The sequence below is a fragment of the Diplotaxodon limnothrissa genome, linkage group LG5 (genome assembly GCF_057381915.1).
Source record: "Diplotaxodon limnothrissa isolate DT_005_m linkage group LG5, D_limnothrissa_male_GT1.1, whole genome shotgun sequence".
Taxonomy (NCBI): domain Eukaryota; kingdom Metazoa; phylum Chordata; class Actinopteri; order Cichliformes; family Cichlidae; genus Diplotaxodon; species Diplotaxodon limnothrissa.
The window spans coordinates 4,579,248-4,593,080 of record NC_140600.1 but is presented as its reverse complement, the minus strand read 5'-3'; the positions used below and the strand labels follow the sequence as shown (position 1 = coordinate 4,593,080).

Here is a 13,833-nt window from a genome sequence, read left to right as displayed (position 1 = left end):
GCTAGAGGTTAAAATCGTTGTTCTATAGAGCATCAAAATTCTTCTGTAAAATACTGTCACATCAAAGATGTTGAGTTACTTGGTCAAATATGTCATTATATTTGACTTTGTCAGTATTGCCAGCCTTAACGCTTCACATTTATTACTCTACATGTCCTTGCTGTTGCACTCTGACTGAGTTCATGAAGAGCTTTTGAGTATGCTGCTGTAACATTACAGTGAAGAATAGGAATGGGCCAGATTTAAGAGGTGATAGATTGTCCCCCGTAAGAAGTTTAACCCAAAAGCAGGATCTCAGAAAACCGGGATGGTCACCATTATGGGTTACAGTGTGAAGCAATCACCATGGTTATCATTCTAGATGTTAATGGACTTTTTATGGAGTGAGAGACAGATGGAGAGTGACTGCAAAGACACATTAATGTCCTCCTCTTAATTTTTTAACCTTGACCTACCTATCGTGCTCCTGAAATAATCGCAGACACAGTGATGCACACACACACACACACACACACACACACACACACACACACACACACACACACACACACACACAGAAAAGAATTCTGCAGAGGTCATTTATAATTAGTTACACAGCATGAAAGTAGTGCTGCAGTGCCACACACAATTCCAGACAACTCACAGCATCCACTGCATGCAAAAAATAATCAGCATTCAAGGCAATCAAGTAATCATATTTTTAATAATGCATATCCCACTTGGGGATGGTGTTCTACTGTAGGTTAAATGTTAGATAATAAGCAAAAAAGAGACAGAAGGAAAGAGAAAAAGCCAACCCATTATCTTGGTGCTGACCGATATCATGCACATTTCACCAGGGCCAGTGGTGTTGGCTAAGGCCATTCACATTACACCAGGGTGTGTGGTGCTGACCAATACCATCCATATTTCTCCAGGGAAAGAGTTGTTAGATGAGGCCATCCACATTACAACAGGGCCTGTGCTACTGGCTGAGGACATTTACATTTCACCAGGGCCTGTGGTCATGGCTGAGGCCAAATACATTTCATCAGGGCCTGTGGTCATGGCTGAGGACATTCACATTACACCAGGGCCTGTGGTGCTGGCCAATACCATCCACATTTCACCTGGGCCAGTGTTGGTAGATGAGGCCATCCACATTACAACAGGGCCTGTGCTACTGGCTGAGGCCATCCACATTATACCACGGCATGTGCTCCCTGTGAGGCTATCGTCACCACACCAGGGCCTGTATTGCTGGCTTAGGCCATCCACATTGCACCAGGGCTAGTGCTCCCTCTGAGGCCAACTTCACGACAGCAGGGCCTGTGCTGCTGTCTGAGGTCATCTACATTTCACCAGAGCCTGTGTTGCTGGCTGATGTGATCCACATTACACAAGGGCCTGTGCTACTTTTTGATGCCATCCACATTAAACCAGGGCCTGTGGTGCAGGCCCAAACCATCCACATTTCACCAGGGTTGTGTTGCTGGCTGATGCGATCCACAATACACAAGGGCCTGTGCTACTGGCTGATGCCATCCTCATTACACCAGGGCCAGTGGTGTTGGCTGAGGACACTCATATTACGACAGGGCCTGTGTTGCTGGCCGAAACGATCCACATTTGACAAGGGCCAGTGGTGTTGCTGGCTGATGCCATTCACAATACTCAAGGGCCTGTGCTACCGGCTGATGCCATCTACATTACACCAGGGCCTGTGGTGCTGGCCAATACCACCGACATTTCACCAGGGCCAGTGTTGTTTGCTGAGGCCATCCACATTACACCAGGGACAGTGCTTCCTGTGAGGCCATCTTCACCACACCAGGGACTGTGCTGTTGGCTGAAACCATCCACATTACATCAGAGCCATTGGTCCTTGCCGATATCATCCACATTTCACCAGGGCCAGTGGTGTTGGCTAAGGCCATCCACATTACACCAAGGTCTGTGGTTCTGGCCATTACCATCCACATTTCACCTGGGCCAGTGTTGGTAGATGAGGCCATCCACATTACAACAGGACCTGTGCTACTGGCTGAGGCCATCCACATTATACCACGGCATGTGCTCCCTGTGAGGCTATCGTCACCACACCAGGGCCTGTATTGCTGGCTTAGACCATCCACATTGCACCAGGGCTAGTGCTCCCTCTGAGGCCAACTTCACGACAGCAGGGCCTGCACTGCTGTCTGAGGTCATCTACATTTCACCAGAGCCTGTGTTGCTGGTTGATGTGATCCACATTACACAAGGGCCTGTGCTAGGGAAATTATTTTACTGCTATTGTTAAATAATCATCATCATTACCATTGCATTAATAATAGAATCTGCAGCATTGATATTGTATTCAGAGGTTTAAACAGTGTGTGTGTTTTAGAAAGAATAAGTTGCAGGCTGACAGGAAGTTGCAGAGAGTTTGCAGAAGGGAAAGCAGAAGTGAAAGCAGAGTCTAAGTTATTCTGAGCAGGTTAGACGAGGCTATTTGAATTACTAGGTTATTCAAATTGTCTGTTATACTTTTATATTCTTTTATTAAGCTCTTAGTAGAGGTTCTTGATTAAAACATTTATTCAACATAGTACATATAGTTTCAGTTAGGTTATTACACATAAGGATGAGCCTCTGGTCTGGTAAAAGGTCAGAAGTGCAACGGGTGAGATGAGAGGGCATGTAGGGTCAACACATACACACACACACATTAGTAGACTCATTTATAGGTGAGAAGTTGGTCATGTTTGTCTCTGGAAAGAGGAACAGCGTCTGGCAGGATGTGGGGTTCGTGTTCCAGACGAGACGAAGACAACGTTCCGGCCGGCAGACCCGGCCCCACTTTACATTCACGGGAGCTGTGTGGAGAGGGTACACTCAATGAGGTTTCTGGGCGTGCAGATATCTGATGACCTCTCCTGGACTGCAAATACTACAGCGGTGGTTAAAAAGGCCCAGCAGCGTCTCCACTTTCTGAGAGTGCTCAGGAGGAACAACCTGGAGGAGAGGCTGCTGGTGACATTTTACAGAGCCACCATAGAGAACATCCTAACGTACGGCATAACAACATGGTATGCAGGGTGCTCAGCTGCAGACAGGAAAGTACTGCAGAGGGTCATCAACACAGCCCAGAAGATCACTGGCTGCTCTCTGCCCAGCCTGGAGGTCACTGCAAACTCTCGGTACCTCAGCAGAGCTGGCAATATCATCAAGGACCACTCTCACCCCAGCAACCAACTGTTTGAACTATTACCGTCAGGCCGACGGTACAGGTCACATAAAACCAGGACAAACAGATTCAGGGATAGCTTCTTTCCCAGAGCTATCACCGTAGTAAATAAGCACAAAAACAATTGAACCTATTCCATACCGTCACTGTCATTATATTAATGCTGCTATCCTGTATATATTGTACATACTATTGTTTGAGTACTTACGATTGTTTTTTTTGTACTTTTTATATTTTACATTTACATTTACATTTATACCGTGGCTCAGGGGGTTGGGAATCGCATCTGTAACCGGAAGGTCGCCGGTTCAATCCCTGGGCTCTCTGTCCTGGTCGTTGTGTCCTTGGGCAAGACACTTTACCCTACTTGCCTACTGGTGTTGGCCAGAGGGGCTGATGGCGCGATATGGCAGCCTCGCTTCTGTCAGTCTGCCCCAGGGCAGCTGTGGCTACAACTGTAGCTTGCCTCCACCAGTGTATGAATGTGAGAGTGAATGAATAGTGGTATTGTAAAGCGCTTTGGGTGCCTTGAAAAGCGCTATATAAATCCAATCCATTATTATTATTATTATTATTTATTATTGAAACTTGCACCAAGGGAGTGGCACTCCAATTTCGTTGTACTCTGTACAATGACAATAAAGGCTATTCTATTCTATTCTATTCTATTCTATTCTATTCTATTTAAACTGTGTTAAAAGTCATTGTGGTTGATTTGACGTATGTATATATTCTGTCGGTGACGTATGAAGGGGCGTCATTAATTCAAACCCTGATGCTATAAAAATCTGTGTATGCTTTGATTAAGTCGAAGATTAATTCCTGTCTGCGTACAGATTATTCTTCCCACGCGTGTATTCATTAAAATCAATTGTTTGACCAAGATCTTCTGGACCATGGTTGTTTGTACTCTCCTTCCTCAATATTTGACCCTTAACATTTGGGGGCTTCGTCCGGTGGTTGAGGAGGGAGAGAATTGGAGGTGTAGACGGTGAAATTCGGTGGTCCGTTGTGGTCAGACAGGCAGGCGTGACCCGGCAACCAAACTGAGGGGACAGGCGCCTTTAAAGAGAGGTAGGCACAGGCCTGTTGATTTTATCCGAAGTGTGCTGAATTGGATGATAAAATTAAATGTCTATTCAGTAAAAGTTGCCGGTAAATGTCTGCTTTGATTTTGATGAGAATCTTATGACAGTACTGAGGATTTAAAGCAGTTGGACTGCTGAAAATGATTGAATGCGGTTGGACCGCTGAAGGATTAATGCGGTTGGACCGCGGAAAGCAAAGCAGTTGGACTGCTGGAAATGATTTTAGTATGTTAGGGAATTTGGTTATTTTTTGGTTATAAGGTTGGACCTGCTTCAGTCATACACTTGGTTGGGTGTTTTACTGTTGTTCCAAAGTAGTATAAATTACTCAAGAACGCCAGTTGGACTGGTAAGAAGCGCATAGCCCGGAGTTTACGCTCCCTCTTTGTCGTGGACGCGCGACATTGACCTCTCGGCGAAGAGGGTTAGTTCAGTGTGGCTTAACTGTGGGGTACAGGGCATCCTGGAATAAGCTAGTGGTTGGACCACTTTACCGTTTGGAACGGCAATCTGCGCTTTTTTGGGCAGCAAAGGTTGGACCTTGGGTGTTGGACACTCTTAAATTGAGTTAGGGATTTTAGAGATGAGGCCAGAAACTGTTGGACAGATACTGGTTAATTGATTACAAAAAAGTTGGACTTTTTCGGTTGGACCGTTAACTTAAATTTTTCGAAATTGTGTAGGTGCTAAAGCTGACAGATCTGACAGTGGTTGTAAATATAAGATGTCTTTGTAATATAAAATAAGAGAGTTTGGTGTGAGAGGAGGCTGTGTGTCGAGTCAGCAATGCACTGACTGCCTGCTGCTATTTTTAGACGGTGTGTGTGTGAGTGAAAATGCAAATGAGTAAGCAGTGAACTGTTTAAGCCACAGTTGGTTTTACAAATACTGCTGCAAACATTGTTGAGTGTGTGTTTAAAATGCCATTTATGTTCATTAGAGGACTATAAATAAAGTTTTGAGTTGCCGTAGTGGATGTATAGTAATTGACTGAGTTTGAATGTAGATATATAAATATAGAGTGCACTGTGTATATTTAAGATTAACATATTACTTTCAGTAGTAACTTCTCTCCAGCAATAGTTGCTGGTGTGTTTTATTTTTTCAATTTCTTGTGTGTGCTGTGAGAATTAATAGAGGTTTCAATTTTTTGGTTTTTGTTGACTTGCTCTTTCTGATTATGAAGAGCATGTCTAAAATACTTTTAGGAAAGCGTATTTTGAGTATATTCCTCAACTCTGGTCACAGGTTAAGTGTGTGAATGCTGTGAGTAGTAGGCTTTGAGGGATTGGAGGTGATGTGTACAAAATAATAAATAATAATAACACTATGAAAGTTGATAGTAAAGTGAGTGCAAAAGGAAGTGTGAGAGGATTATGAAATCATTGTGTGAATGATGCTACATCTTAGATCAAAAGTTAGTAGAATTACAGAGGGTTTGTAGATTGTAAATACAAAATAAGTTTGATTAGCCTGCAGAAACAGCAAAGCAGCTTGAGCTGCTCTGAGCAGCTGCGTGCTGTGTGTGTGTAACAGGAAATGGTGTGGGTGACAGGAATGCCCATATAAGGTGACAAGTGAGCACCCAAGCAGAGAGAGAGATAAGTTAAACCAAATGAAGCGAAGGGAGGTTTCAAGAGAAGAGATGAAAAGGATATTAATCGTATGCTTTAGTGTGTCAATACAGGTTACAGATAAATAAAGGTGGACTTCTCTCAACCTGGAATTTTGAGTACGGCGCCAAAACCAGTAGAGTAGCATAATGGGGAGAAAACAGGCCAGATTTTGGCTTAGAATTTTATAGCTTGACCTCCCACTTGTCACCATCCTGAGAAGAAGCTCAAAGGACAGTTAATCTCCTGATGAAGACCAACAGAACATCGTGGACTTGATAAGAATTTACAAGCAGCCCAAAGACAGTGCAACTGAACCGTTAACACTGAAACCAAACTGACGGGACCAGCAGCAGCATGTAAGAAAAGCACGTGATGCAACATGTACTGTGAATTACAGGCTGGACAGTGGGATAAAGAACTGTGGGAAAGCACTGGACACTGATTGTCAGATTTGCCATGCTTGGAGTAATCTTGAAAGAGACGACTGAAAGGATCAACAGAGAAGAAGAAACCACGTGATGAAACATGGACGGTGAACTGCAGGCTGGTAAGAACAGAGACATGACTGTTTAAAGGCACTGAATGTGATATTTTGCCAGGGTGGGACTTAATCCAAAAGGGAAATATTGAAGAGAAACAGAGAAGAAACAGACTGTGTTTGCTGGAGAATTCAAGACAACAAAAGGACACTGAGAGAAGAGGACAGGGACCAGTGCGAGGTGAAGCCGGACGAGTTCGACTGCAATAATACAGGGTATAATTGGACTGAAATTGAAGCCTGAACTCATGATGGTGTTTAGAGATGTCCACCAGAAAACTAAAGAGGTAAACAAAAAGAAGGTAAAATAAAGAGAGAAAATAACTGACAATTACATGAATGAATAGAAAACACACATACACAAAGTGTTACATGTGAAATTATTTCTGGAAAAAATCAGAAGTGAGATAGTTTTGAATTAAGAAATCAGTGAAAAGATGCATGAATTAAACCTGATTATAACATACAGAGGCAATGAAGAAAGCAGCTTACACTCACTGCACATTAACAAAAATACATAGGAAAAGCAATGAAGACCTGCTTACACTTATACACATAACATAAGTTGGTATTTCTGACCAGAGAGGGGGAAACAGGTAGTTTAAGTACTCATGATAATAATGAAAATGTCTTAGTTGTGTTCCTTCAGGGGCGAAGTAGACCTGGATCAATTCTCCACATGCAGCGGTCGGAAGAAAGTTATAGGTCAAGATGACTATCCAGTCATCTTGACCTATAACTTTGTTAAGAAACTTGCCTTAACTTTGTTAAGGCAAGTTTCTGGTTGAATTGTTCACAGCGCCATGTCTCCATAAACCTGACAAGTGGGCCTTAACTTCTGGCTGAGGACCAGGAATGCTGTTAATAAGGTGGGAACTTAAAATTTGGGTTAGCAAATCTGGGAAAGAAAACTGACGGCTTAAGCGGAGAATTGTGCAGGAGTCTGAAACACTGCAAAGGCAACATATGCAAATTCACATACACAAACAGAAAATGCATTAACCTTACAAGGACAAGCTCATAAAGATTAATGCATAGACATTGATTAAACCTGACTACCAACACAAACATACGCAATGAAGAACAGCTTGCTATTTGTATGAGTGGTAGAATGGGGTGAATGTTTAATAGAATACATTTCAGTTTGAAGTTGAGGAATAATTCAAAGAAGCCAGATGACAAAGGGAGTGAGTTATGAACAAAGAAAAGTGATTAAAGTAGTTTTAAAAAAGTGACTTAGGAGTGCCCTGGTACTGAGTGATCAAAACCAGTGATCACTGTAGAAAGAAATAAAATAATTCAATAAGTTGGTAATGTTTAAACATGTGTTTCTCTTGTTACGGCAACTCATTGAGATATGACTCAGTATGCAAATTAGCTGGAGTGAGTGGACGAAGGAGCTTCCTGTGTGTGTGACTGTGGCTTTCAGGAGCGGAAGCATGGCAGAGAAGAGGAGTGCAGATTTGGATAGGAAATTTATAGTTAGTGATTATATGTTGTTGTAAGGGGGTTATGTCTTATGTTGAATCTAAGTATGCTAAAGTGCATAAAGGGGGTGATTGTTGTGTGCAAATTGTGTGGTTTTAACGAGACTTTCGGTGTATTGAGGAGGTGAAATTATGTGGTGGCAATACTTGTGTGTTAAAGGTTGTTGAGGTTGTTGTGGTGAGGGGTTGATTCTGTCAGTTAGGTTCGAATTGTTTTTGTTTTTTGTTTAAATAGAGGGAGTTTTAGTAAACATGGACATGTCTAAGAGGGGGCCCATTATTTTTGTGACAGTGCACTTAGAGAAAACCTGTCAGGTGATTTTGTTTTGTGTTTTCATGAGCTAATAATCAGCTCTATTTTTTCTTATTTATGTTCTAAGCAGGCCTGCAACAGTGAATAACAGCGCTGACAAATTCTCGGGAAGAGCAAATATAAGGTGGGCTTTCCAGATTACAACTGGCTGAGGAGAAAGCTACCTGTGGGGACTGATCAGGTCGTAAGTCCCTGTCTAAAAGGATTGTAGCGAGTCAATCCAGTTCAAAACATAAAGAAATATTTTCCTATGGAAAATAAAAAATGAATGAGCTCATTTTGCTGAGGGTGGAGAATCTGATCACTTGCGCGGAAAGCTCCACTATTAGCAAAAAATATGGTGTGACTGCATGGGAGTGAATGTGTGGCAGGATGTGGGGATGAATAAATGTGGACAAACAATTTGCTTTTACCAGAGAAAATTTCTGTTTTATTGACTGGGGTTAGATTATGGGATTATAGTATATTGTTGGAGGAGTGCCAAATGCTAAAGGGGAAACGTTTTTTGATATAACTCATGTTACCATTAATTGAAGAAATACATGACTGATAAACTGTTCTGTTTTAAGTTTGTTTTTATGACATAGATTGGATCATGAGTGGGGAAACTGAGCATTTTTAGTTTTGTATAGTATTTTGACACATTTCATGTGTCAAAATAAAGGGGGGTTTAGGGTTTAATAATTTAATTGTTTAATAATTTAGGATCATTTTAGGACTTTTTGGGTTTTTGATCATTTGGATATGGTAAAACTGAAACTGTTATTTTTATGTTAAGGTTAAAGGATTAAAGTGAACTGAATCCTGTTTAGAAGATACAATGCCAGTGTTTTAAAGCTTTTTTGATTTCTAGAAGAAGTGGTTATAATGTAGGCTTACACATATAGATATTACATAGATTTATTTTTAGGATAAAGGGGAGAGCTTATAAGTAGAAATGATTGTTATACATATTGCATTTTGTGCCTTTAAAGGAGTTGTGGCTCAATTCGTCTCTTGAGGGTCACGAGCCTTTGGCTAGTGCTATGATTAGCCAATCTACTGTGAGGATGAAATGTGAGTTATTGAAGGATTGCACACGCTTACAGACACAGAGTCCAGAAACACACATGAAAGTATTAATTCCAGGCAAAAGGCCTCAAATTCAGTTAGCTTTTAACTGAACTTAAAGAAGGACCAAAGGAAGGAAAGCATATATTTTGGTTAAGTCTGATAAATTAGAATTAGAAGGTATTGTTACATTAAAATGAGCAAAATGAAATAAAAAGGCTATACCAAAAACAGGTTATAACATAGGAAATGTGAGGTTAAAATGAAGTTAGTGTTAACACACAGGAGTTGTTTCTCTTATATGCTTAAACTTAATTGATTAAAGTGGTTGTTTTCTTTTGGAGCTTGTAGTAGAATATATAAGAATATATATAAATACAGGTCAATAAGTTAAGAACATAATTAGGATCATGCTTTTGATTAAAGAGTCCCAAATAGGATAAGTTAGGGAGGTGCAGGAAAAGGGGTTTTGTTTCCTTTGCAGAAGATCTCGGTGACCGCAGGGGGGTGAGGATCCTGGAGGTCCGAGGCCTGATGGACCACAAGAGAGGGACCAAGAAAACTTAAGCTTACGCATGGAGTGTTCTCGAATGGGAGCTGGTGTTTATTACTGGACCAATTAGAGGACATGAGGTTGTCTGATTTGCTGAGCCAGAGAGGGTCAGAGCGAGGACACAATGTATTGCGACCTCTGGTGTTCCAGAGGTCGAGAGAGGGAGTGTGGAGCAGGGAAATTATTTTGCTGCTATTGTTAAATAATCATCATGTCTCAGCACAGCAACTTTGACTTCTGACTTTTGAAGAGTACCTGATCAGTGTTTGAAGACAAGTTTGTCACTTCCATTCAAAATACAACTGCAACAGTATTATAGTAACCAAAGCAATCGCAAAGAAGATTTTGCCGTCTGCTTAGGTAATGCAGTTTTACAGGGAAAGTGATTCACACCATTCATGTCATTCCAATGCAATGTTCTGTAGTAATAGTAGCATTAGTAAAAGTAATACTGTAGATTTGAATTATATGAATTTTAATAAAGTAACTTTAAATTAAATGTGTGAGTTGGGGTAGAATAGAATAGAATAGAATAGAATAGAATAGAACAAAATAGCATTTTATTTTTATTGTACATGTAAAACAAAACCAGGCACAACAGAATACCCCTAGAGCAGCGGTCCCAACCTTTTTTGCGCCACGGACCGGTTTATGTCTGACAATATTTTCACGGACCAGACTTTAAGGTGTTGCAGATAAATACAACAAAATAAAACCAGTACCGATACCAAAAAAAAAGAAGATTTATTTGTAACACACGGGAAAAGACCCAGGGAAACAAAGTTAACAATAAAAACGATTAAAAAAAAATAATGATAAAAAATGATAAAAAACCTGAAAACAATAAATTTCACACCCGAGCCTCAACTCTTGTGGCCCGGCACCAAACGACTCACAGACCAGTACCGGTCCGTGGCCCAGGGGTTGGGGACCGCTGCCCTAAAGAGCCTGTCCACATGCCAACAGGTCAGAGCAATTTTAGCAGCACAAAGGGGGATATAATAAGCAGTCTTATGCAGTGGGTCTTTTATTGTTGGTTTTAGGATTTTAACAGGATTTTTTGAGAATATGAAAAATAAAAAGTACCATCATCCCTTTAATCTCTAATATTAAATTTTCATAGGTTCCTTGTGTATGTATCATGCAAACGAAATAAAAAATTAAGTTGAATAAGGAGAGAATATATAATATCTGTATTACTGGGAATCATAAAACATGCTGCTGAATCCTGTCACTATCAGCAAGGTGGGAAAGGTAGGGTTAGGGTTAGGCTAGAGGTTAAAATCGTTGTTCTATAGAGCATCAAAATTCTTCTGTAAAATACTGTCACATCAAAGATGTTGAGTTACTTGGTCAAATATGTCATTATATTTGACTTTGTCAGTATTGCCAGCCTTAACGCTTCACATTTATTACTCTACATGTCCTTGCTGTTGCACTCTGACTGAGTTCATGAAGAGCTTTTGAGTATGCTGCTGTAACATTACAGTGAAGAATAGGAATGGGCCAGATTTAAGAGGTGATAGATTGTCCCCCGTAAGAAGTTTAACCCAAAAGCAGGATCTCAGAAAACCGGGATGGTCACCATTATGGGTTACAGTGTGAAGCAATCACCATGGTTATCATTCTAGATGTTAATGGACTTTTTATGGAGTGAGAGACAGATGGAGAGTGACTGCAAAGACACATTAATGTCCTCCTCTTAATTTTTTAACCTTGACCTACCTATCGTGCTCCTGAAATAATCGCAGACACAGTGATGCACACACACACACACACACACACACACACACACACACACACACACACACACACACACACACACACACACACAGAAAAGAATTCTGCAGAGGTCATTTATAATTAGTTACACAGCATGAAAGTAGTGCTGCAGTGCCACACACAATTCCAGACAACTCACAGCATCCACTGCATGCAAAAAATAATCAGCATTCAAGGCAATCAAGTAATCATATTTTTAATAATGCATATCCCACTTGGGGATGGTGTTCTACTGTAGGTTAAATGTTAGATAATAAGCAAAAAAGAGATAGAAGGAAAGAGAAAAAGCCAACCCATTATCTTGGTGCTGACCGATATCATGCACATTTCACCAGGGCCAGTGGTGTTGGCTAAGGCCATTCACATTACACCAGGGTGTGTGGTGCTGACCGTTTTTGGGACTGGCTAGTTAATTTAACACAATGATATCCACCACTGTGGGCTGTGAAAAAGCTTTTAAGTGAATTCTGGCGTCTGCACATGCTCCTTCCTTCGCTTGTAGTTACTGAGCTAAAACCCATAGAGCGCCAACCGTCAGGACATTCAGCGCTCAGTTTCTGCAGCCGATCTCCTCCTTGTAGCGATTCGTCAGTGTGTTAGCTTTATGCGTCAGTTTCGACAGAACCGCGTGGAGTCCATTCAGGTGGAAGTGAAACTGCTTCTCCAGGTCATCCTCCTCTGCCACCACCATGCTGGCCACACCCGCCTTCTCCTTCCGCAACTCCTCGCCTTGCACGACGCCCCACTCGATGTCATTGCGGATGGATTTAAGCAGGATGTATGAGCTGTACATGTCAGTATCAGGCTGGAAGTAGGCGCTGTCGTGAGTGGGGCTGGTGCTACCTGTGCCACCACCGTCATCCCCACCATCTCCGTTCTCTGTCGGCTTCAGGTCATCCCTGTCGTCCAGCGGGACGTCCCGCAGCAGGCTGGGCAACATCACTGTCTGGTCCATGTTGTTGACAGCGCCAATGAAGCGGTTCATGGCGTTGAAGAGCGAGTTCTTCTGGTTGTAGGAGTCAGGTATCTGCATGACGGCGGCTGGTGAGGGCCCGTGTTGGCCAGCGGTCGCAGCGCCAAACTTAGCCCGCTAATGCTCCTTAAAGGATTACTGAGAGACTGCGGAGGCACTCACTGCTCCAAAATGGGCCAGCTCCTGAGCTGAGGGCCCCGTGTTTCTGCTGCAGGACTCCAGCTGACCCCAGAGGCATAAACCGTATGTCGGCTGTGGTTCCTGGGTACCAAGTCGCTGCTGCTGTCCGGAAAAGGGATCAATACCATCCATATTTCTCCAGGGAAAGAGTTGTTAGATGAGGCCATCCACATTACAACAGGGCCTGTGCTACTGGCTGAGGACATTTACATTTCACCAGGGCCTGTGGTCATGGCTGAGGCCAAATACATTTCATCAGGGCCTGTGGTCATGGCTGAGGCCAAATACATTTCATCAGGGCCTGTGGTCATGGCTGAGGACATTCACATTACACCAGGGCCTGTGGTGCTGGCCAATACCATCCACATTTCACCTGGGCCAGTGTTGGTAGATGAGGCCATCCACATTACAACAGGGCCTGTGCTACTGGCTGAGGCCATCCACATTATACCACGGCATGTGCTCCCTGTGAGGCTATCGTCACCACACCAGGGCCTGTATTGCTGGCTTAGGCCATCCACATTGCACCAGGGCTAGTGCTCCCTCTGAGGCCAACTTCACGACAGCAGGGCCTGTGCTGCTGTCTGAGGTCATCTACATTTCACCAGAGCCTGTGTTGCTGGCTGATGTGATCCACATTACACAAGGGCCTGTGCTACTTTTTGATGCCATCCACATTAAACCAGGGCCTGTGGTGCAGGCCCAAACCATCCACATTTCACCAGGGTTGTGTTGCTGGCTGATGCGATCCACAATACACAAGGGCCTGTGCTACTGGCTGATGCCATCCTCATTACACCAGGGCCAGTGGTGTTGGCTGAGGACACTCATATTACGACAGGGCCTGTGTTGCTGGCCGAAACGATCCACATTTGACAAGGGCCAGTGGTGTTGCTGGCTGATGCCATTCACAATACTCAAGGGCCTGTGCTACCGGCTGATGCCATCTACATTACACCAGGGCCTGTGGTGCTGGCCAATACCACCGACATTTCACCAGGGCCAGTGTTGTTTGCTGAGGCCATCCACATTACACCAGGGACAGTGC

General features: G+C 42.8%; 1 protein-coding gene across 1 annotated transcript; it reads right to left on the bottom strand.

Moving 5' to 3' along the window:
• Positions 1 to 12,182: 12,182 nt before the first annotated feature.
• Positions 12,183 to 12,665, bottom strand: LOC146631448 (mid1-interacting protein 1-B-like). Its single transcript, XM_085353682.1, has one exon. The coding sequence runs from the start codon at positions 12,663 to 12,665 to the stop codon at positions 12,183 to 12,185; it is 483 nt and encodes a 160-aa protein (XP_085209808.1).
• Positions 12,666 to 13,833: the final 1,168 nt, after the last annotated feature.